At 41.6% G+C, this 21019-nt stretch overlaps 1 protein-coding gene across 2 annotated transcripts in view; it reads left to right on the forward strand.

Annotated features, from left to right (window-relative positions):
• Atp8a2 (ATPase phospholipid transporting 8A2) overlaps positions 1-21019 on the forward strand; it is a 627840-nt gene that overhangs the window by 178882 nt on the left and 427939 nt on the right. For both annotated transcript variants that reach the window (XM_063232530.1, XM_063232531.1), the window contains exons 14-18: positions 328-416; positions 731-775; positions 3431-3506; positions 18272-18377; positions 19075-19157. In XM_063232530.1, coding sequence (XP_063088600.1) covers positions 328-416; positions 731-775; positions 3431-3506; positions 18272-18377; positions 19075-19157 — 399 coding nt within the window. The remainder of the gene's footprint in view (positions 1-327; positions 417-730; positions 776-3430; positions 3507-18271; positions 18378-19074; positions 19158-21019) is intronic.

Consider the following 21019-nt stretch of genomic DNA (forward strand, 5'->3'; position numbering starts at 1 on the left):
GTCCCCAAGCAGTGTCTTGAAGAATGAGCTGTGGCATTGAGATACTGCTGGAAAGGACTTGATGCTCACACTTACAGATAGTGCAGGGCTCCTACCGAAGCTTCCTCCGCACTTTCTTTCACAATTTGACAGCAGAATTAGTTACAGAAACAGCTTTGTAGCTGATCTCAGAATTGAAATACATTTTCTATTACTAACTTTACTTTCAGGAAGTCTGTTCATCTAAATTTAATACAGATTTTGAAAAGTATAGAAGGAAGGACTTCATGTATTGAACTTTGCATCTTATTACACTCTTGGTTGCATCTCTTTTATCCTTTGATTTAGGTAAAATATCTATTTTCTGACAAGACTGGGACTTTGACATGCAATATCATGAACTTCAAAAAGTGTAGCATTGCAGGCGTAACCTATGGGTAAGTGTGTTTTTTTCATTACTTACTGGAAATTTCACATGTATTCTTCCAACAAAATAAATTTATTCTTAGGTACTTCATCAAATACCTTGACTTTTTGATGTTTATGAGGCGATAGATATGTAGTTCCTATGGGATGTATGTAACACTTAAATGAGTCTCCAAGGTAGCTTTAAGCAGTTACAGTATGATTTATTTCTACAAATACTAACATAATAAGAACTCCAGTGAATCCTGTGTTTCTTCCCTGTGTCTGCACCGAAGTGCCCGTCTATTGACCGGCTTTGTGACAAGCATGTTTTCCTCTCTGCCAGGCATTTCCCGGAGCTGACAAGGGAGCTGTCCTCAGATGATTTCTGGTAAGTGCATCCTCACACTCCCTCCCCGCCGTGCAGGGGCTGCAGAGTAGCTGTCTGGTAGCACTCCTTATCTCAGTGTTCTTGTAGGTACATAAAAGTTGTATATATGTTATTCTGAAAGAAAATCAGAATAATATTTAAACATGAACCTAGTTTTAAACGTCCATACTACACAACTTTTAACAAAAGTAATCTACCCTTGATCCTAAATATGCCATTTCCTAGAAGCAGCCAACCCTAACTTTTTGATGCCGGAAAAAACCCATATATATATATATATGATGCTGGGAAAAAACCATATATATATATGTATATATATATTCCTGTATTTTGTAATAATACGTTGTTAATTTGAACATGTTTTATAGTTGTAGCATTGGTAGATTTTTCTATCACGGAAGATGTTTTAGCATGTGCTCCTGCATGTGGGACCTGTCCCCTGGCCCACGGTCCCCCATGCCAGGTCTTTGGAAGCATTTAGCATTATCTCCGTGTTCTTAGCATACTAACTTGCAACCATGACCCTTGGTGTAGGTTTTTTCCCTTCACTATGTCAAGCATTTAGTGGACTACTGCTGAGGGGTTTCTGTCTATAAATTTCTCGTACTCATTTTAGGGAGACGTCTTTACGGTAATTTTCCTCTTTCCTCAACCTCTCTTGTTTTGTCTAAGTTTCCTGTTAGGCAAATATTCGGCCTTTGGAGATGATCTTCCAATTTTATTATCTTTTTGCTCACTTTCTATTTTCTGGTTTTGCTCACTTTCTATCTTTTGCTCACTTTCTATTTTCTGTTTTTGTTTTCTTTCTGGTATTTTTTCCATCTTGTGTGCTTCGTGAGAATTTTCATGAGCTCCCATTTTCAGCTTTCAAAAGCACTTTCCTAACCTTGCTCTTACATTTTCCACTTCTTTAACTCAACTTGCCTGCCCTCAGCCTCCACCCTGGCCTTACTCTCTTGATTGATTAATTTTGTAGGCTTCTTCAAAAGTCTGGTGATCACTGGCTGTGTGTGCATCGATTTTTAAATTAACTTTCTTTGTGGTAAATACACAAAACATAAAATTGAGCATTTTAATCATCTTTAAGTTATTCCTAGAGAGGAACTTTAGTTCCATAATGAATTCAGAAGGAGACCGGATTGTTTTCATATGATCTGTGCCAGCCTCCACAGCCTGCCCCACCGTCAAAACTCTGTACCAGACTGGTGGGCGTGTTACAGTCAGTGACCCTGCCCTGGCACACCACTGCCACCTGGAGTGCATGCTTATTAGGAGGGCTCCCTCTTGGCGCTGTGTATTCTGTGGGTCATTGCCATTATCACATCATGGCAATTTCCATGGTATTTCCACTGCCCTAAAAATCCTCTGTGCTTGGCTACTCAAGGTCTCAAGCTCTGATCCCTGAAAACCATGATATTTTTTTCACTACTGGTGTTTGAACCCCGGGCCTTTGCACTGAGCTATATCCCCAGTCCTTTATAGAATTTTAAATTTTGAAACACCGTCTCAGTAAGTTCCCCGGTGATCCTCTTGCCTCAGCCTCCCCATCTGGGATTTCAGGGGTGCACCTCTGCACTCACTTTGTCACCTGGTTTTCTTACTGTTGCTACAGCTTTGTCTTTTCAAGAACATCCTTGTCCTTTCTGGTTGGGATTATACAATAGATAACCTGTTTTGATGGCTTCTTTCACTTAGTAATATGCATTTAAAGTTCCTTTATTTTTTTTCATTGCTTGTTAGCTTAATTCTTTTTAGTGCTGGATAATAGGCCAGGCTGAGGCTACCCTGGGTTACCCTCTCTAAAAGATAGGCCTTCCACCCATCCTGGGTGTAGAGGGCCTACTGTCTGGCTGTGTGGGCCGAGGGAGGGTTCTGGTTCTTGCAAGCTCAGGATTCTTCACGTGCACCTGAAAAGGATGCTGTCACCTGCTTGCCTTGTAAATGTGAGTCCTGCTGCTGTGACAGAGTAGTGGGGTACGTCAGCTGTAAGGGTTTACTTTGGAAAATGGCTCCAGAGGATTCAGTCTGTAGTCTCTGGGCTTCATCACTCCAGGGTCTCCAGGGCAAAACACCTCATGGTTGGTTTTCGTTTTCTCCTGTATTACTTGCTAATACTGTACAGTATTTCCTCAGTTAAAATTGACATCTGCTATGTTGTTGTTTCATTGTCTTTGTCTTGAGAAAGAGTTTAAGGAGAGAGCAGAGAGCAGGGAATATACTTACCCTTTGCATGTCTTCAGGACGGTAGCACACAGCCCTTAGAGCAGGTTTCCTTTCTGGTCTTAAATGATTGCCTCTACGTAATTCAGTGATTCCTGTTGTCTGCTTTGAGAAGCCCTTCTTGGATTTTTTCTGGTAGAAGTTATGAAGGACCCAACTGAACTAATAGAATCATAATATCAATCCTTGGTTTCTTTTTCTTTCTCTTGTATCTATGCTGTTGTTTATAAGAACTTATAAAATATTTTATTTATAATAATAAGAATTTACTACCTTAAGGTTTGAAGTACCAAACAGTACTGCAAATCTTTAAAGGTTGGCTATGAGTCTATGGAGTTGTTATGTGTAGTTCTTTTTGAAGTCAGATTCTTACTAGGTTTGAGTTACCATAGCAGGAACTTTTAATCAAATAAATTTTTTTGTTTTCTTTTGTAGCCGGATACCTCCTCCTCCTAGTGATTCTTGTGACTTTGATGATCCTCGGCTGCTAAAAAACATTGAAGATCAGCATGTGAGTGTGCTGCTTTACTTCTTTTTCTTCTTTTTTTTTTTTTGTCTTTTTCCTTTTTATCGGTACCGGGGATCAAACTCATGACTGCCTGCTTGCAAAGCAGGTGCTTATGCCGCTGAGCTAAATCCCCAGCCCCATATTGCTTTACTTCTAAGACACCCAATAGCTTACGGTTCATATTAGTATTTATAACATATGCACATTTTCCTAAAAGTGAAAAGTGAGGAGATTGGGAATAGAGACCCTTTCAATTTTTATTGTGTTAGTACTTCAGGAAGGCAATTTTCTTTTTTTTTTTTTTTTATTTAAGAGGAAAAAGAGAAAAACACAAAACAAAACAAAGCAGTGTAAGATTACATATAATACAGAACTACAAAAAAAAACATAACAGTAAGAAATCACCTGTTAATAGATTACATATTATCATCTTGGAAATAGTTGCTCAAATCACAGTATCAAAGAATACAAAGGAGACATTCAAACAGAGAGACTGCAAACAGCTGTGTTCAATGATCCAAAAACATTAATATAGTCAGCTATTTAACACCCCTATACACACTTGCTGTTATATCCGTTAGAGCTCTTTTTTTTCCCTTCCTCTCTTTTTTACAACAAAATATACACATTTTGGATTTTATTACTCCTTAGTTCTTATTACTTTTTTTGGGGGGGGAGAGAATAAAGTCAAATATGGCAGAACAAAGCTGTCAGTCAAAACCAAGGATAGACATAGCACATGATGTAGAACAGAGTACAAGGTTATTAACAATGGTTATCAACGTTGTCTCTTGTTTCCTTAAAAAGATTTGTCTATCTCATTAGATATTATAAAGTTGGACAAAACAGTATAGAACAAGACCAATAAAACTTAGGCATTGTAAACATTACAGGACCTCCAAAGGAGACAATAGTCAAACCAGAATGGGCATCTTAGTGAGTCTTATTGCCTTCAAAGTAGTTGCCTATACCCTCAGACTTGATACTATCACACAGAATGGTACAGAGTCTAATCAGTCAAAACAAGATCGTGGGAGTATTACAGGACTTCAAAACAAGTTAATAGGAAATCAAAAAGAGTTACTATTATATATCCTAATTTTTTAAATTTTTCCCTTAATTAAAATAAACATAAGAAATAACTAAATAATTTTTTTAAAGAATAGTAGTTACCATAGTGTCTGTCTTTTTCCTTGAAATATTTGGATAAAACTTCATATACTATAGCTTCAAATATTTCCATATCAAGAAGCCCAGAATAAAGCCTTTCTAATTAATAAGTGAAAATTTTATAAGGCTTCAAGGCCACATAATGGGGAATCATGATTGCCACATATTTTTATATATTTGAATCACTACTTACATTAGGGAAACTATTCAGTATTCACACATGCGAGATTGATTTATTTCACTTATGAGTATGGTCTCAAGCTGCGCCCATTTATTGATAAATATCTCAATGTGATCCTTCTTTATAGCTGAATAATACTCCATTGTATAGAAATACCACAACTTTTTTATCCACTCCTCAGTTGATGGACACTTGGGTTGTTTCCAAGATCTGGCGATTACAAATTGTGCTGCTGTAAACATAGGTGCACATAAATCACTGTGGTATGATGCTTTCAGTTCTTCTGGGAATATGCCTAGAAGTGGAATAGCTGGAATAAATGGGATTTCCAATCCCAACTTTTTGAGAAACCTCTAGACAGACAGGAAGGCAATTTTCAAAAAAGCTTTGTGGTGATCACTACATAAAATTAGTGTAAAACTGAATTTAAGTAGTAGTGAAGTTATAAAGTGACACATCAGGTCACGTCTCCCCACCGAATTCTGTAATAGTTCAGATTTCTGTTGTTTTGTAAAATCAATCCTGACCTTTTCTTTGTAGCTGGGAATATAAGGGGTAGTAGATCTTGAAAAGCCATTGGATACGTTTTGAGGAGGATACTTTAGAAAACAAAAGCAAGATAAAAAACAGGTAGCATTTACTGCGTTCTCCTGGGTGCTGGACATTGAACCTGTGTTGCCCTTAGTATTTGAGTCACCCCGAGAGGTAACAAGGAAGTTGCCTAAAATGAAAGAATTTGTAAGTGTAGTGATGAAACTTACAGCCTAAGTCTGCCCAGTTCCCACTTATTAATTTACCTAGTTTCTCACAGAAGTGGGGGACACTCTGTTGCCCAGGCTCTGCCCCGAACTCTGGGCTCAGGCCACCCTCTTACCTCAGCCTTCCAAATAACTAGAACTGTAGTCACATGCCACCATGCCCAGCTCTTAACGTGACATCGCGTTACCTCAGCTGTCCTGGTAAACCAGGATTAACTATGCTGTTGTATCAACTCATTTTTTTATTTAAAGATTCTGCTAAAAAAACCAACTTATAATAAAGTATTATATGATCAAAGTGTATCATGGCTAATTAGTATAAACTAGACTGGATATGATTCATGTTTTCCTGAAAAGCATTTCTGAATTTAAAGTCAGGCAAACATGAGCAAAACTTAAACTTTTGTCTTTCCAAAATTTTGTTGAGACATAGATACATTTAAAACTTGGGACTGCAGCTGCAGTGCATGGTGGGGTGCTTGCCTAGCATGCATGGCAGCCTGCTTACCACCCCCGAAGCTATTTCTAAATTGTCAGGAAATTCTTTGTTGCGGTCAGTGTCTATTTTTTAAAAGTGCTAACCCTCCCCATGGCAGCTGTCCCATGTGAGTGTGTGGGGCTCCATGTCCCGGCTGAGCTGGCCAGCAGTGCTGACCAGCACTGGGCTGAGCCTGGTCCCATGACCCAAGGAGGACATTGCAAAGGCCCCTGTGTGAATTTAGATCTTAGGGGTAGAAACAGCCACCAGAGCTTCTCCAAGTAGAAGGGTAGTGATGCCACAGCCTCTTTGGAGGAGAGGGCTTTTAATCCAAGATGTCAGAGAAGCAAGTGTGCTACTCGATAAGAGGAAGCGGGCATATTCACATATACTCACCCAGGTGGTGGCCTGGTGAGTGGGAGAGGAGATGGCAGAGGGTGACGTGGAAGAGATTAGGAGACTGCTCGTGGTCTGGTTTCACAAGGTTTGTTCCCCAGCGTCAATTTGTGGGTGAGGAAGTAATGGAGGTTGCCAGGAGGACAGAAAGCCCAGGGCACTGCCAAGACCCGCAGTGGGTTAGGGAGAAAGCACCGTGCTGGACCCCTGTTCTTGAGAGGCTCACTTGCTTATGCGCTCATTCAGCTGACGCTGGGAAGCCTCATTTGTACTCAGTCCTTTGCTCTGGATCTGAGAAGCAGAGGAATAAAAAACCCACAAAGGACTACTGTAAAGTAGGGAAGGAGACGCAGGACATTGTCAAGAGCCATTGTCCTGTTCTGCGAGACAGGGGTGATGTGACACTGGGATGTGATTTTGTCGTGTGTAAGGGTAGGGGTCCCCCCTCAGTGGGTGCTGCAGGGGCTGTGATTGTTGAGATGTGGGTAGTGTGGCCATCTGACTCCACCAAACGGTATCCGCACTCACAAGGTGTGGGGAGCCTGGATGCCGGGGGCCTGGACAGAGCTGCCTCTGGAGAAGAGACCTCCTCATGCTGCTGGGATCTCAGCAGTGACTGTGACTCACACAGGTGCTCTCTGACCCTGTGTGGCCGAGGTGAGGAGGATCTGAAGAGCCTGTCCTCCATGGAGGTTTCCGGGGAGCCCTGAGCACAGACGGGGTCCCTCCTATGTGTTCCCTTTAACCACCTCTTTTTTCAGACTCCTCCTCCATAGCCGCAGCCCCTTGCTTTCCTTCCCCTAAGGCTTCTGTGCTAGCTAGTGTTTCATTACTATACAAATACCCGAACCATTCCAGGTAACAAGAGGGAGGCCTAAGCCACACATGGTAGTGCGTGTCTATAACCTCAGCATTCCGGGAGGCTGAGAGAGGAGGACTGCAGAGGGGACCCCAGCCTGGCAACTTAGTGGCTTCCCAAGACTGTCTCAAAATAAAAAATCACCAAAGGGCTGGGGATGTAGCTTTGTGTGAAGGCCTGGGGTTCAGTCCCTGGTACGACAATAGAGAAAGGAGTGAATGAATGAATGAATGAATGAATGGTTTTGTTTTGGCTCACTCTTCTGGAGGTTTCAGTGTGTGGCTGATTGGTAACAAGTCATGCAGGGGCTCATGCAAAGGAGGCCTGGCTACCTCAGATCCAGGAACAAAAGAGAGGAAGAGGCAGTGTCTAGGGTCCCTATATTCCTCTCAGGGGTGCATCTCCAGTCCCCTACATCCCTCCCATGAGGCTCCCCATCTAGCTTTTCTGCCGCTTCCCCAGTGCTACACTGAAGAGCAAGCCTGTCACACATAGGCCTTTCAGGGACATTCGGAAGCTCACGTAATGTTCCTTTTGAGTAGCAAAGCTAGAGAACAGGAGTAGGGGTAAGCCTTGCATCTTTGACATGAAGATATTGTTATATGCATTAAAACATGGGCTTTGGGGTTAGTTTTTAAACCTGTATTTCATAGTCGGTAAAAGCACAATGAGATGACCGATTTTCCGTTTTGAGTCAGAGCATGTCCACTTGTGTCTCGCATTTCTGGACTTTTTTGCATCCTTGAAGAATTCTGGGGTCTTCTGTCCTGTTGTGTTAATGAAGCCATTGACGGTTCACATCTCCCTGTGCCCATCACTGTCAAGAGTGGAGACCACACCAGTATTTTCCTTTGGGAAGATGTTTGTTGGAGTTTTTAATGGGTGTCTTAAAATTTTTTCTTACTGATTTAAATTCAGAGACTCCTGATCACTTGTGCATTTGCCAGATTGTGGTTGGGAGCAGGAAGGAGCATTTGTGGAATTTTGGCTCTGGATACCCAGTTCCATCTTAATTGTCCTGGGATCATGGAGTAAAACGACAACATTTAACCCAAGGAAACCCTTCATGTTCTCCCCAGGAAAGAATTCTGTCTACTGCAGAATTTCCATTTTCCTGGGTCATCATTGCTGACTTTCTGGGCCCCTCGGGACTCTTCTAAGCTTAGTGTGGGCTGATAGCCAGGGTAGGATTTGGCTCTGAGTGAGAGGCTCAGCCATGGAAAATTTAAAAGGACGGTTCACGTAATCCCTCGATTACAGCGCACATCGGTGACTCTGTGTTTGTGGATACATTTCCAAATTGCCAGGAAGCAGAGAGAGTTTTCTTGTGAATCATTCTGCCTAGGACTTTTGAACTTCAGTCTTTCAAAAGAAATTATCCGTATCTATATATTATTTAGATCCCTTGTAGCTACAGTTTGGTATACAAAACAATTTGAGGTATCATAATTTTCTACTGTATTAAGTTCTTCCAATGGAATATATTCATTGCTAGATATATAGCGTTTCGTGCTCATTAAAGACTATAAAATAAGACAGATATCATGTGATTTCACTTGTATGAGATACAAAGAACAAGCAAAATCAGAGTCTAAAATTGGGAAAGGTTACTAGAGAAAAAAGAGGATGGGAATTATGATTTGAAGGGGGCAGAGTTTCTGTTGAGGGTGATTAAAAAGTTTTGGGTATAAATTGTGATACAGCACTGTGAATTTGTTCAGTGCAATGAACTGTACACTTACAGATTGTTACACTGATACATATTCCATTATGTTTTCTACAACAAACTCCCCTACTTCCTAGATACACGTGTGTGCAGGTATATATGCATATACATTCAGCATTCGCCAATAAACGACTGTTTCGTCAAAGTTACAAGAAGTATTGGTTCCTGGAAGTTACAGAAAACAGTTTATTTTCAAAAGTTACAAGAAGTATTAGTTCCTGGAAGTTACAGAAAACAGTTTATTTTCAAAGATGGGTTACTAGAGGGGATTCAACACTGGAAGAGGAGCCACGATGGAGAGACTCATTGAAAATCAGCTAAGAACACAGGTCACTGGAAGGACAGGGAGGCCAGGTGTGCTGGTGCCAAAATCAATCTGAAATAAGAGACTTGTAGGTCAGTTGCAACATAGGCACGGGGCGGTGTAAAATGCAAAGCAGTCCACAGGGCTGCAGTGGGACGTTGGCCTGCATGTGGAGCAGGAGCAGCCATTCTGGTAAAATTCTCAGAAACCTGGTAGACAGAAGTAGTGTGGCAGAATCAAGCTGCACGGGACAGATTCAGGGTATAAGGGCCCTCAGATCCTTTGCCATCCTCCAAGCAGAAGATGCCACAGCCTGGCATCCCTCCCCGATGGGCCACCAGTTTTGTTTTATTTTATTGTATTATATTTATTATTTATTTTGTGTGTGTGTGTGTGTGTGTGTGTGTGTGTGTGTGTGTGTGTGTGTGCACATGTGCCCCCGCCATAGCTGCTAGCTGGAACCTCTAGTGCCAGCAAGATTAGGGACAGGGCAGTGCTGGTGGAGGTGGTGACTGGAACAGCACCACTCAGCCTGCCCTACTCCTAGTTGTCTGAGAAAAGACAGGGACAGGAGTTAAGGAGCCTTGGGATGCAGCAAGGCAGTGGCCCGGGAAGTTGGCCCACACTCCCACCCTGCCCCCAGCAGCGTGAGAGGGGAGACAGGAGGGGGCCCGAGCAGCCTTTGGCTGTTTCCGCCGTCATGACTGGGGCTGATACCCCCTCCCCACCCTTCTCCCAGTGGCATGAGAGGGGAGGGAGACATGCCAGAGAGTGGAACGCAGGCTGTGCAAGGTCTAAGCAGGGACCGCTGTACGCAAGACTGGGAGGAGCCTTGAGCTGTCTGTCTGAGGGCACCACAGCAGCAGGGAGAGCGACCCAGAGACACCCAGGGTAAGGAGAAACGAGCGGGCAGCAAAGGACGTCCAGCAGGCTGCTGACTAGACTCTGGAGCCAGCCCCCACAGCCAAAGACCGAGATTAACCCCATGCTCTGCACGAATCCTACAGCAGACTTGGCCGGGTGACCTGGCACAGATGTGGGCTCTGACTTGGACACTACTACAGGGTTGTGGACAGAAGAGGGATTCTGTTTTTTTTTTTTTTTTCTGTCTGTTTTGTTTTCCTTTTTCTGTATTTTTTTGGTTGTTTAGGTTTTTACTTTTATTGTTTTGTCTTTTTTTTTTTGTCTTTCCTCCAATGTCTTAACATTTTTGATATTTTCATGTGAGTGAACGCTGTTTCTTGTCTTTCTGGTTTGCTTCCCTATCCTTTTGCTTTTTCTTTTATTCTTCTCTTCTATCCTCATCTCCAGTTTCCCAAAGCATGAGTCCCTCAGCCTTGCTTCTACTATATTCCTCTTCATTTATCTCTCTATATTTCTCCATATCTCTTTTAAACCACACTCTGCAACAGGGTAAAATCACACCCTGCAACAGGGTAAAATCACTCTACTGAAGAGAAACTCACTGTGTACAAGTTTCTGGCTTATATTGGATTTCGTTATATAACTGTAGGTCTTGCTTCTATGGTAAAAGCATAATTAATATTTAATTAATTAATTAATAGTTACCACAGTTTTTCAGTTTCTAGGTTGTACTTGGTGCTCTTGTTATTGCTAGTTGTGCTATTTTAGCCAGGTGACACACGTGCTGTAATCAGTTGTTGTCCCTTGTATAACAACACCATGACTGTCTGGATCCTAATCATTACCATAGTGTGGAACCAAAGGACTGGATGCTGAGCCAAATGGATTGCAACTTCTCATCCCTAATAAGCTGGGAAATTAGGATCTTGGAGCAGACATAAAGACTACTCTGGCTCATAGAACATGCTTATGTCTGCATATTATCAGACCATAGGGCAATGAAATTGGAAATCAATCACTACACAAACCACATAAGCACATGAAATTAAGTAACCGCCTCCTGAACAACCAGTGGAAGAAATTAGCTTCTACAGTTAAATAATAATGCCAGAACACTTACATACCAGAACTTAGGAGATGCAATGAAAGCAGTCCAACAAGGGAAATTTATAATGGTGGGCTCTCACATTAGGAAAACAGAACAATCTTAAATAAACAACCTAATGTTGAACCTCAAACTTCTAGAAAAAAAGAGCAAGTCAAGTCCAAAGCTCATAAGAAGGAGGTAATTATAATGAGCACAGCAGTAATTAATGCAATTGAGACTAAGAGAACAATACAAAGAATCATTGACTTGAAGAATAAGTTCTTTGAAAGATTAAATAACATTGACAAAACCTTAGGCAACCTTATAAAAAAATCCATACAATTAAGAATGAAAAGAGTGAAACCATAACAGATCCTACAGAAATGCAGATCATCAGTTCCTACTTTAAGAACCTATATTCAAGATGAAAAGGACAATAATGAATAGATTCTTAGATACAAATGAATTAGCAAATTGAATCAAGAAGATATAAGAACTTCAAACAACCCAATATCAGTCAATGAAATTGATGCAATTAAAAAACTACCAACAAAGAAAAGCTCAGATCCTAATGGATTCACTGCCAGATTCTTCAAGAAATTTAGAGAATATCAAATACCAGCATCCTCAAACTCTTTAATGAAATTGAAAGGGAAACTACTCTCAGCTCATCCCTGGAAGCAGCATTACCCTGAAACCAGTGTAAGGATCCAACCAAAAAGAGAACTACAGGACAATCTCCCTAATGAACAAGGGAACCAGAGACTTTCCCTGAAGGAAGTCTCTTTAATAAAGTGGTGCTGGAAAATCTGACTTTCCACATACCAGAAATTAAAACTAGATGCATGTCTCTCACTGTGCACCAAGTGAAATAAAAATGGATCAAGGATCTAAATATTAAAATAGAAATAGAAGAGAGAATGGATAGAACTTTTGAAGACGTAGATATAGGCAAAGACTTGCCAAACAAAACCTTGAATGCAAGGGAAATACTACAAAGACTCAAAAACTTGAATCTCATCTTATTAAAAAACTTATTGAAAAACACCCACAGAGTGAAAAGACAAACCACAGAGTTGGAAAAACATCTTAGCCTGTTGTTATTCAGACAAAGGACTAATATTTAAAAATAAAGAATTGAAAAAAATAAGACCCCTCAAGTACAAAGACCCAAACCAATATGGGCACCTGAAATGAATAGACGCTTCTCAGAAATACAAATGGCAAATAAATACATGAAAAAATGTTCAGCTTCACTAATTATCTGAGAGGTACAAATTAAAACAGTGCTGATATTCCATCTCCAGAAAGAATAGCTGTCATCAAAAAGTCAACCAATAACAAATGCTAGTGGGGCTGATGGTAGAGGTGTAGACTTGTAGACTGGTGCAACCACCACGGAAATCAGTGTGGAAGCTCCTCACAAAACTAAAACCAGGGGTTCCCTTTGACCCAGCTATTCTCCTTCTTGGTGTCTTCTCAAAAGAATTAAAAGCATCATACCAGTGATACATGCCCACCCATGTTTATGACAGCATGTGATAGTTAAATCTGGAAACAGCTCAGATGCCCATTGACTGATGAGTGAATACAAACAGTGTGGATTTTCCCCTAATAGTGTCTTTTGATTTCTGTCTAGCCCGCCCTACCCCACTCCTCGTGGTCATAGGAGGCCGATTTCCTGGAGGTGACTTGAGTCTAGAGTTTATGACTGATTCCTAGTGCAAGTCTGGGATTAAGGATGCTGGGATTAAGCTGGGTGATTGCTAGATCACTCCATTGATTGGATTGGCACAGCCGTAATCCCAGCAGTCAGCAGACCACCATAGTTAGTATTGTGTTCTTCTGTGCCAAAGAACATCCAGAAAGTTACTCACTTGTAATACAAAAAGCAAAAGAAAATTATGCCATTATTCTTAAGAAATTTTAATACTTAAGTTACTGGTTATTCTAAGTGGCTAATAACATTGAAAAAATATCTTTTACCTGCTTTCAAGATATCTACACTCTTATTTGATGAATTTAATTTAATGCAGTGTTTTAAAGATTTACCAAAGATAGATGTAAAAAAGATTTTTGAAATAATTTGATGAGTATACATTCATCTGTATTTTATCAAGCAGATACACAAACATATATATATCCAACACCAACTTATGTATCACTCCTATATTTCCAGAATTTAAGGTTTCAGTTTGTAAGTTTTATGTAAATATTAAGCCTAGCAGGTTATTACAATAGGTGGATTTTAAGGAGGCCAAAAAAATTGAAGTATTGTCATATATATATATATATATATATATATATTACAGACATCCTATAGACTTCAGATTAATTTTGTCACTTTGCTTTATTTATTATAGAATGCCAAGTTAGAGAACCAAAGGTGGATTCACCTTGCCATTGGAATTTTGTTTTTATATTTATGGTTTTCTTCTGGGCCCTGACTCGTGTGAAAATCAGTTTGAGTGTGTGCGCAGATCTTCATTGAAACTCTCAGGAACTATGTCACTATTGTTTGTTTTACTATAAAGTCAGGAAGACCCGTTGGGTTGTTTGCCATGGAACAAAGGTGGTTCTCAGCTGCGGGGAAGGCAGTCTTCAGTTGAAGCCTCAGTGAAAATGCTTTGGGGTACAGTGTGTTGCTGTGTAGGCTCTGAGGAATCTGTGAATCCTCTAACCTCACTTACTTGTCTTCTCTGAACTGGAATTGAACATGTACTTTCTATTCGCATAGGCTGATGAGACCTGGTCATGGGAGCAGTGGTGATCTGCTCCATGAAACTGCCCTTCAGTCTTACCAAGAGAGAAGAGAGTAAAATCATTTCTGTGGTAGTAGCCATTTATTTATCATTTTAAAACTTCCCTGAAAAATAGATTCAGCTATGTGCCTGCTAATGTGAAAATCCAGATCTATCTCAAGGTCATAGGCAGCTGCTTCTTTTAAAAGGTCACATTAAAAACAGTGGCGTTAAAGTAACCCGGGGACAAGGAGCTTTTCACCATTCTTGCCTTTGAACACCATTCTGAAGTCTAATCCATGCAGATAGAGAAGATCTGAAAACCGTGTATGGAAGAGGTGGTTGTGGGTGATAAAGTTGCCTTAAGAACCTTGGAGAGTCACCTGAAACTCGCAAAGCTGCTAAGAGCTGTTACAAATTCAGATTAAATTAACCTTAAAAAAGCAAGAATTTTTCATTTACTTATATCACAATAACGAGCCACTGTGAAACATAATAGAAATTAGATTCCTTTCGTAGTATAAAAAGCAATCGAAGGCTGGGGAGTAGCTCAGTGGTAGAGTGCGTGCTTGGCATGTGCAAAGCCCTGGGTTCCATCCTTAGCAATGAGAAAAGGATATTGTTATTAAAATTTTTTAAAGTGATAGATTAAACGTCATACAGCTGTAAAATGGAAAGTTCCTTAGACCATTTAAATTTAGTACAGTCTGTTTAACAAAGGAAAACAAAACAAGGCATATCTCCCTGCTTCTGCCCACCATAGATTTCTTAAAGCAAATAATAAGATAATACTAGGTCATATTATAAGATTTAGAAGTGTTTAGTGAATAAGACGACACATTGTATTCTTGGGTGGGAAAGGCAGTATTAAGTCTTCACTTTCCTAATTATAAATATGTTCTCATTGTAATGTAAATTACAGGATTTGTTGCTTTCCAAGGAAAATAGGAGCAACTGATACCTTGGGCAATTTTGGTTTTCACTAATTTTTATAGTAATGAATGAGGAATGCCCTGACTTAGAGATACCGATCGTTAGGAAAAAGGAAAAGAAACAGAGTATGAGCTTTTTAAAAAATTCTTTATATAATTCTAGATAGAAGTCCTTCGTCTGAGAGACAGTTGGCTAAGATATTTTCCCAATTCATGGGCTTTCTTTTCACTCTGTTGGAGACGTCTTTTGACATGCAAAAACTTTTTAATAAGATGAGGAGATCTCAGTTGTTGATTCTGGGAAGTATTTCCTGTGCAGTTTGATTTTTGTTTATGAACTCTCTGCGTACTCCTATGTCAAGATTTCTACATACTTTGTTTTACAGCAGATTTAATGTTTCTGTTCTAATATTTAGATCTTTGATCCATTTTGACTTTAGTGCATGGTGATAGACAGGGGTCTAGTTTTAGTCTGTGGCATATAGAGAGCCAGTTTTTCCAGTACCACTTATTAAAGAAGCTATCTTTCTTCTATTGAAAGTGTTTGGCCCCATTGTCAAAGATAAGGTGGCTGAGTGTGCTTGTCATTGTGGGCTATATCTTCTAATCTACTCCATTAATCTTCAGATCTGTTTTTATTCCAGTACCATACTGCTTTTATCACAGTAGCTTTGTAATATAATTTCAAGTCAGGGATTGTGATGCCTTCTCCCTTAGCTTTGTTGCCCAGAATTCCTTTGCTATTCTAGATCTCTTCTGGTTCCAGATGAATTTTAGAGATAATTTTTCTAGATCTGTGAGGTACCCAAAATTCAAGGACCCAATCCAAAAACAGGCATCTGAGATGAAACACAATTCTCAGATGAAGAAATACAAATGGCAAATAAATATATGAAAGATGCTCAACAGCAATAAATAAATATATGAAAGATGATCATTTGGGAAATGCAAATTAAAACCACACTGAGATTCCACCACATCAGAAAGAATGGCCAGAATAAAGAAAACTACCAACAACAAATGCTGGAGGGGCTCTGGGGAAAAAGAAAGCCTTCTGCACTGCTGGTGGGAGTGTGGATTCTGCAACCACTGTGGAAATCAGTGTGGAAATTCCTCAAAAAGCTAGGATTAGAGATTCCATTTAACTCAGCCCAGAAGAATTGAAAACATCATACCATAGAGATATACATGCACCCATGTTTATAGCAGCACAATTTGTAATAGCCAGATCTTGGAAACAACCCAAGTGTCTATCAATCAAGGAATGGATAAAAAAGGTGTATTTTTATACAATGGCATACTACTCAATTATAAAGATTGCATAAAGACTTTTATAAGTAAATGGACGTGATTTGAGACCATACTCATAAGTAAAATAAATCAAATTCACATGTGTAAATACCATATTGTCTTTCTAGTTTAAGAAACTGAAAAAATAGTTATGATCCAAAATCTACTATAAATACTGTGTAAGGGTAAGAAACTGCTCAAAGAGGAAGAGTAATTGGGGTAGGGAAAGGAAGAAAGAAGGAAGAGAAAAGGAAAAGACATAAATTTGTGTGTGATAGCTAAATGTATATATATATATATATATATATATATATATATATATGGTAGCTAAAATGACAATACTAATTATATTAGCTATTGGAAGAGAATTGTTAATACTCATATGATTAGATCAATTTTGCAAGAATATATCTGTTACTCTAAGCAACCCTTTTGTAGGTAACAATGTGCAATATTACCACCATTGTCCAATTCCTATCTTCTGGTTTTGTAAACCTACACTGTTATTGTATTGGGTTTGTTGGTGGTGGTGGTCTCTTTTGCTTTTTCTTTTCTGTGTCTTTTTTCCTCTTAATTAGAAAAAAAAGAGAGTTATGAACTCACAAGACAGGCTTACTGTGGAGCAAACCCAAGAGGGACCACTCGGGCGCTAGAAACCAGACCAGCTACTCTTGTGCAGGCTGTCGTGTTTTTAAGGGTCGTGAGCATAAGGGTGGCGAGGGTCAGCGAAAAGGAACTGTGTCTGCCTGTTAGGGACAAGGCTTGAGAGTGTGCAGGGAATTGTGGTTGCTCGTCAGGCGCAGGGCTGAGAGATCGTGGGAGCTGTGAACTGCAGCAGTGGTTACTGGTTCTTGTCAACTCATGATTATGCATTTCTAGCAGGTACACGAGCACAGCAAGTGTGTGGGGGTGGGGTGAATGTGATCTTTGCTCAGCTCAGGATGGCAGCGTTTGGATTCCCTCAGAGATCATAAATTTAAAATCAGATGCATTATAAAACAGGCACCTTGGGGCTGGGGATTTAGCTTAGCGGCATAAGCGCCTGCCTTGCAAGCAGGCGGTCGTGAGTTTGATCCCCGGTAAAAAGGAAAAAGACAAAAAAAAAAAAAAAAAAAAAAAAAGATATAAAACAGGCACCTGCCAGTGGGATGGAGTGGCCAGGAGTGTGCGGATTTTGGTGACCCCGTGTGGCTCCCACGTCTTCTGCTTGGGGAGACCTCCGTGGGTGGGCAGACAGCCTGCTTGTCCCACACCTGACAGCAGTGAAGAGGATGCTTGTAAATAGCAGGAACACGGTGACAGGTGTGTGATGGGGGCCTGGCTGCTGTGCTCGGCTCTCCACTGGGGATGGGAGGCACTCAGTGGCCAAGTCCTGAGCCTTGGGACCCCATGGTGAATCTCAGGATGAGTGTGTAGGGGAGCCAGCTGACAGCTAGGATGCACAGTGGGAAAGGCGTCTGACCAGAGTGACAGGTGAGTAGATGGAGAGCCAGTGTCACACCAAGGGGGACATGGAGTCCAGCTCAGGACCTGGGCCTTGTGCTAAGGCAGCAGGGAACTGTTACTGGGTTGAACGCAGGGGATGACTTGCATCCAGGCTCAGGGTGTGAGGTGTGATTTAAAAAATACAGTGACTATTACAAATGTTAAAATTCATGACAGTCACGGACACATTGCCACTAATGCCCCTCACAATTGCCCCTTCACTGTGCAGGCTTATTCCATCAGACTTGCCATTTCTGAAGCAGCTCTGGAAGTCCTTCATGTATGTCTTTAGCTGTACACTGTCAGGATTACTTGATGTCCTGAATCCATTCAGAGTGTTTACTTTCACGGTCACTTTTACTGTAGGGAAGAGCCAGAAGTCACACAGTGCCAGGTGTGGCCAATAATGTGGCTGAGGACACATTGCAAGGTGTATTTGCTTTGCCCTTTGGATGTCAGAACTGTCATCAGGGGCTAACACAGTCTTCTGCTTGCAGCCCACAGCCCCCTGCATACAGGAGTTCCTCACCCTGCTGGCTGTGTGCCACACTGTTGTTCCCGAGAAGGATGGAGACGAGATCCTGTACCAGGCCTCCTCCCCAGGTGAGGACGCTTGGTGGACAAGCCCTGCCAGCCCCCACCCTGAGGATGGGGGTGTCTGTGGTGATGTGGGGAAGAGGCAGGGGACAGCCTGCCCCCCCACCGGCCTGTTAGCCTCACACCACTTCCAGGGGGGTTGCAGGTGTGAAACTTGCAAGAGCTGGTGCTGGGCTCTCCTGACTGTCTTGATGACCCTGTGGTGGCAGGAGGACCCGACCCACGCCAGCTGGCTTTCCCAGCCATGGTTATGAGGCTGTGCAGAGTTTTCCAGAGAGAATGGGGCTGCATCGGCCACATGTTGTGGATTTTCCAGCTGCTGGGGAAGCTGTGTGTGGGAGCAGCTGCTCTTTGCCCTCTTCTGGGTGCTTTGAACCCCAGAGTAGTACATCTAATGCATGGGCTTGTTTGGAAGAGATGCTCAGTCAGTGGGAATGCAGTGTTAGGTTGACTAGGAGAACACGGCCCCATTGAGAACAGCAGGTGTGCAGATCACTCTTGTGAGTAAGCTCCCCGCGTCCCTTCCCCACATCCTGCAGAGGGGCTGGCTTTGAGCCCAGGTGACAGGAAGAGCAGGGCTGCTGTCTCCGCGCCCTTACTACTACAGATAGCGCCAGGCTCCCCGAACCTGAAGATGGGGAGTGTTAGCGTGAGGGAAGAATGCCTGAGTCCGCCCAGGGTCTCACCCGCTTCTGCTTGACAGATGAAGCTGCACTGGTGAAAGGAGCCAAGAAGCTGGGTTTCGTCTTCACGGCCAGGACGCCGTACTCCGTCATCATAGAGGCGGTAAGCTGGCCCTGTGCTTTCCGTCTGGATGGATGTCCTGATTGCAGTTTGAAATCATGTATCTATTGTGAATGTCATGGCTGCCTTTTTGTCTTCCTTTCAGCGAAATAGACTCGAAACAGTGTATTTGGTTTTGTGTCATTGTAGGAGCTGCTCTCTGTTAGTTGGCACTGCGATACTTTCTCTTAAAGATGCTTCCCTACCGGGCTTCAGTACCGTGACGCTGTGGCTAAGAGCTTTGCAGGTCTTTTCCCTAGAAGTTGGGAGAATGGCTGTGTCCCTGTCCTGTGTCCCTGAGGCGGGTTCTGCGTCTCTCTGTAGCCACAGCACCCAGGAGCTCCTCCACGGCGGGGCCTCCGCCCACAAGTGGGGACTCTGCTTGTGAGGGACGGAGTCAGAGCTGCAGACCTTTACATTTATGATTGTGTTTCCCTCCTGATGTCAAGGACTTTGTGTTTCTCTATTTTTAAAAAATTTTCCTTCATGTACTCCCCGCTTGATTTCTGAAAAACTGATGGATCGTTACAGTTTTACCTTAATGCATTCTTAAATCTCTAGAGTTTTTAGCGTGCTTGAGGTTTGCTCCAGGTGGTCTAATAAGTTGATACTGTCCTGCATTGACAATAGTCAGTTTTTTCCTTTTACTTAGAAATATCAAAACCCTGTAAGATATCAGACTTTACACAAAATACCAACCTTTCCCCTGGCATGTTCAATTTCTTGTGGAGTATGGAAATCAGACCATGTTTATTTTTACTTTATTCAATCAACAGAGGGAATTTAGCTTAAGGAAATGTGCAGTCATTATTAGTGGAATGAGTACTGATTGAATATAGAATTTCCCTCATAGCAACTAAAAAAAAGAAAGGAAGGAAGGAAGAAAGAAAAGAAAGGTCTTCTTCCCTGTCAGTTTGAGAAGGCTTTTTGCCTTGGTGGGCGGGTTTTCAGGTTGGGGGTGCTGCTGGGATGTGGGAGGGGGTGGGTGGGCAGGCTGGGTGTGAGCAGAGAGCTGAGTGTGCTTGGCTCGTGGTGCCAGAGAAGCCCAGGGAGAGCACCTATGACACTGCATCTTTGCACTGTTAGTTGCCGGAGTGGCCCTCTTTGTTCTTTTATAAAAATCTTATGTCATACAAATGAAATAAAAATGATGGGCTGATTAGTTGAGTATCAAAAATGATAATTAAAAATCCCATTCAGCCATTAATTCAGGGGTAATTCTCCAATTGATCACCAGCCCTTTCCACAAAGAGTCCTTGCTGACCGCTGTAACCTCTGACAGGTGTGCTGTGTTGGTGTGGCCGCTGTTGTCAGTGGGCAGAGAGGAGGCTGCTGCTGGCAGTGAACAGGGAATGCTTAAATGCACCCTCAGGTGCTTCAGGATGCCATGAGATGGAGGCAGGATTTTGTGTTGGGAAGACACTAATGTGCCCAGTCACGGTCTTGGTAATTTGTTGGTTACTTCTCTGATACTTCTGTCAAGTCCGAGAGAATAATACTATCACCATTCATCAGAAAGTCACATTGTTAGTGGCAGGAACTGGAGTCAAACTGGTTGTGATGTGTTATTAAATTTAAAAATTTGGAAGTGGCATGCACACAGTCTCCAAGCTTTTTTCAGGTGGAGAAACTGTGAATATTGATGTTCTAACTTGAGAAAATCCAAAGAAAAAGAGCATTTGATTTGTTAATTCCCTGAGACCGGTGCAATTCATAATCCCTTATCTGTAACTCTTAATCTCCAAACCTCTGAATTCCAAGTTTTTCTCTAAGTTTGGGGAATAGTGATTTGGCATTAAAATCCAATGAGAACTGACATGAGCCTACTTTACGGTCTTTATGACCCTTCTTCAGTTTGATATTAC

This window comes from Cavia porcellus, unplaced genomic scaffold (genome assembly GCF_034190915.1).
Source record: "Cavia porcellus strain 051 isolate PalLab524CR breed Dunkin Hartley unplaced genomic scaffold, mCavPor4.1 scaffold_21, whole genome shotgun sequence".
In the NCBI taxonomy this organism is placed as follows: domain Eukaryota; kingdom Metazoa; phylum Chordata; class Mammalia; order Rodentia; family Caviidae; genus Cavia; species Cavia porcellus.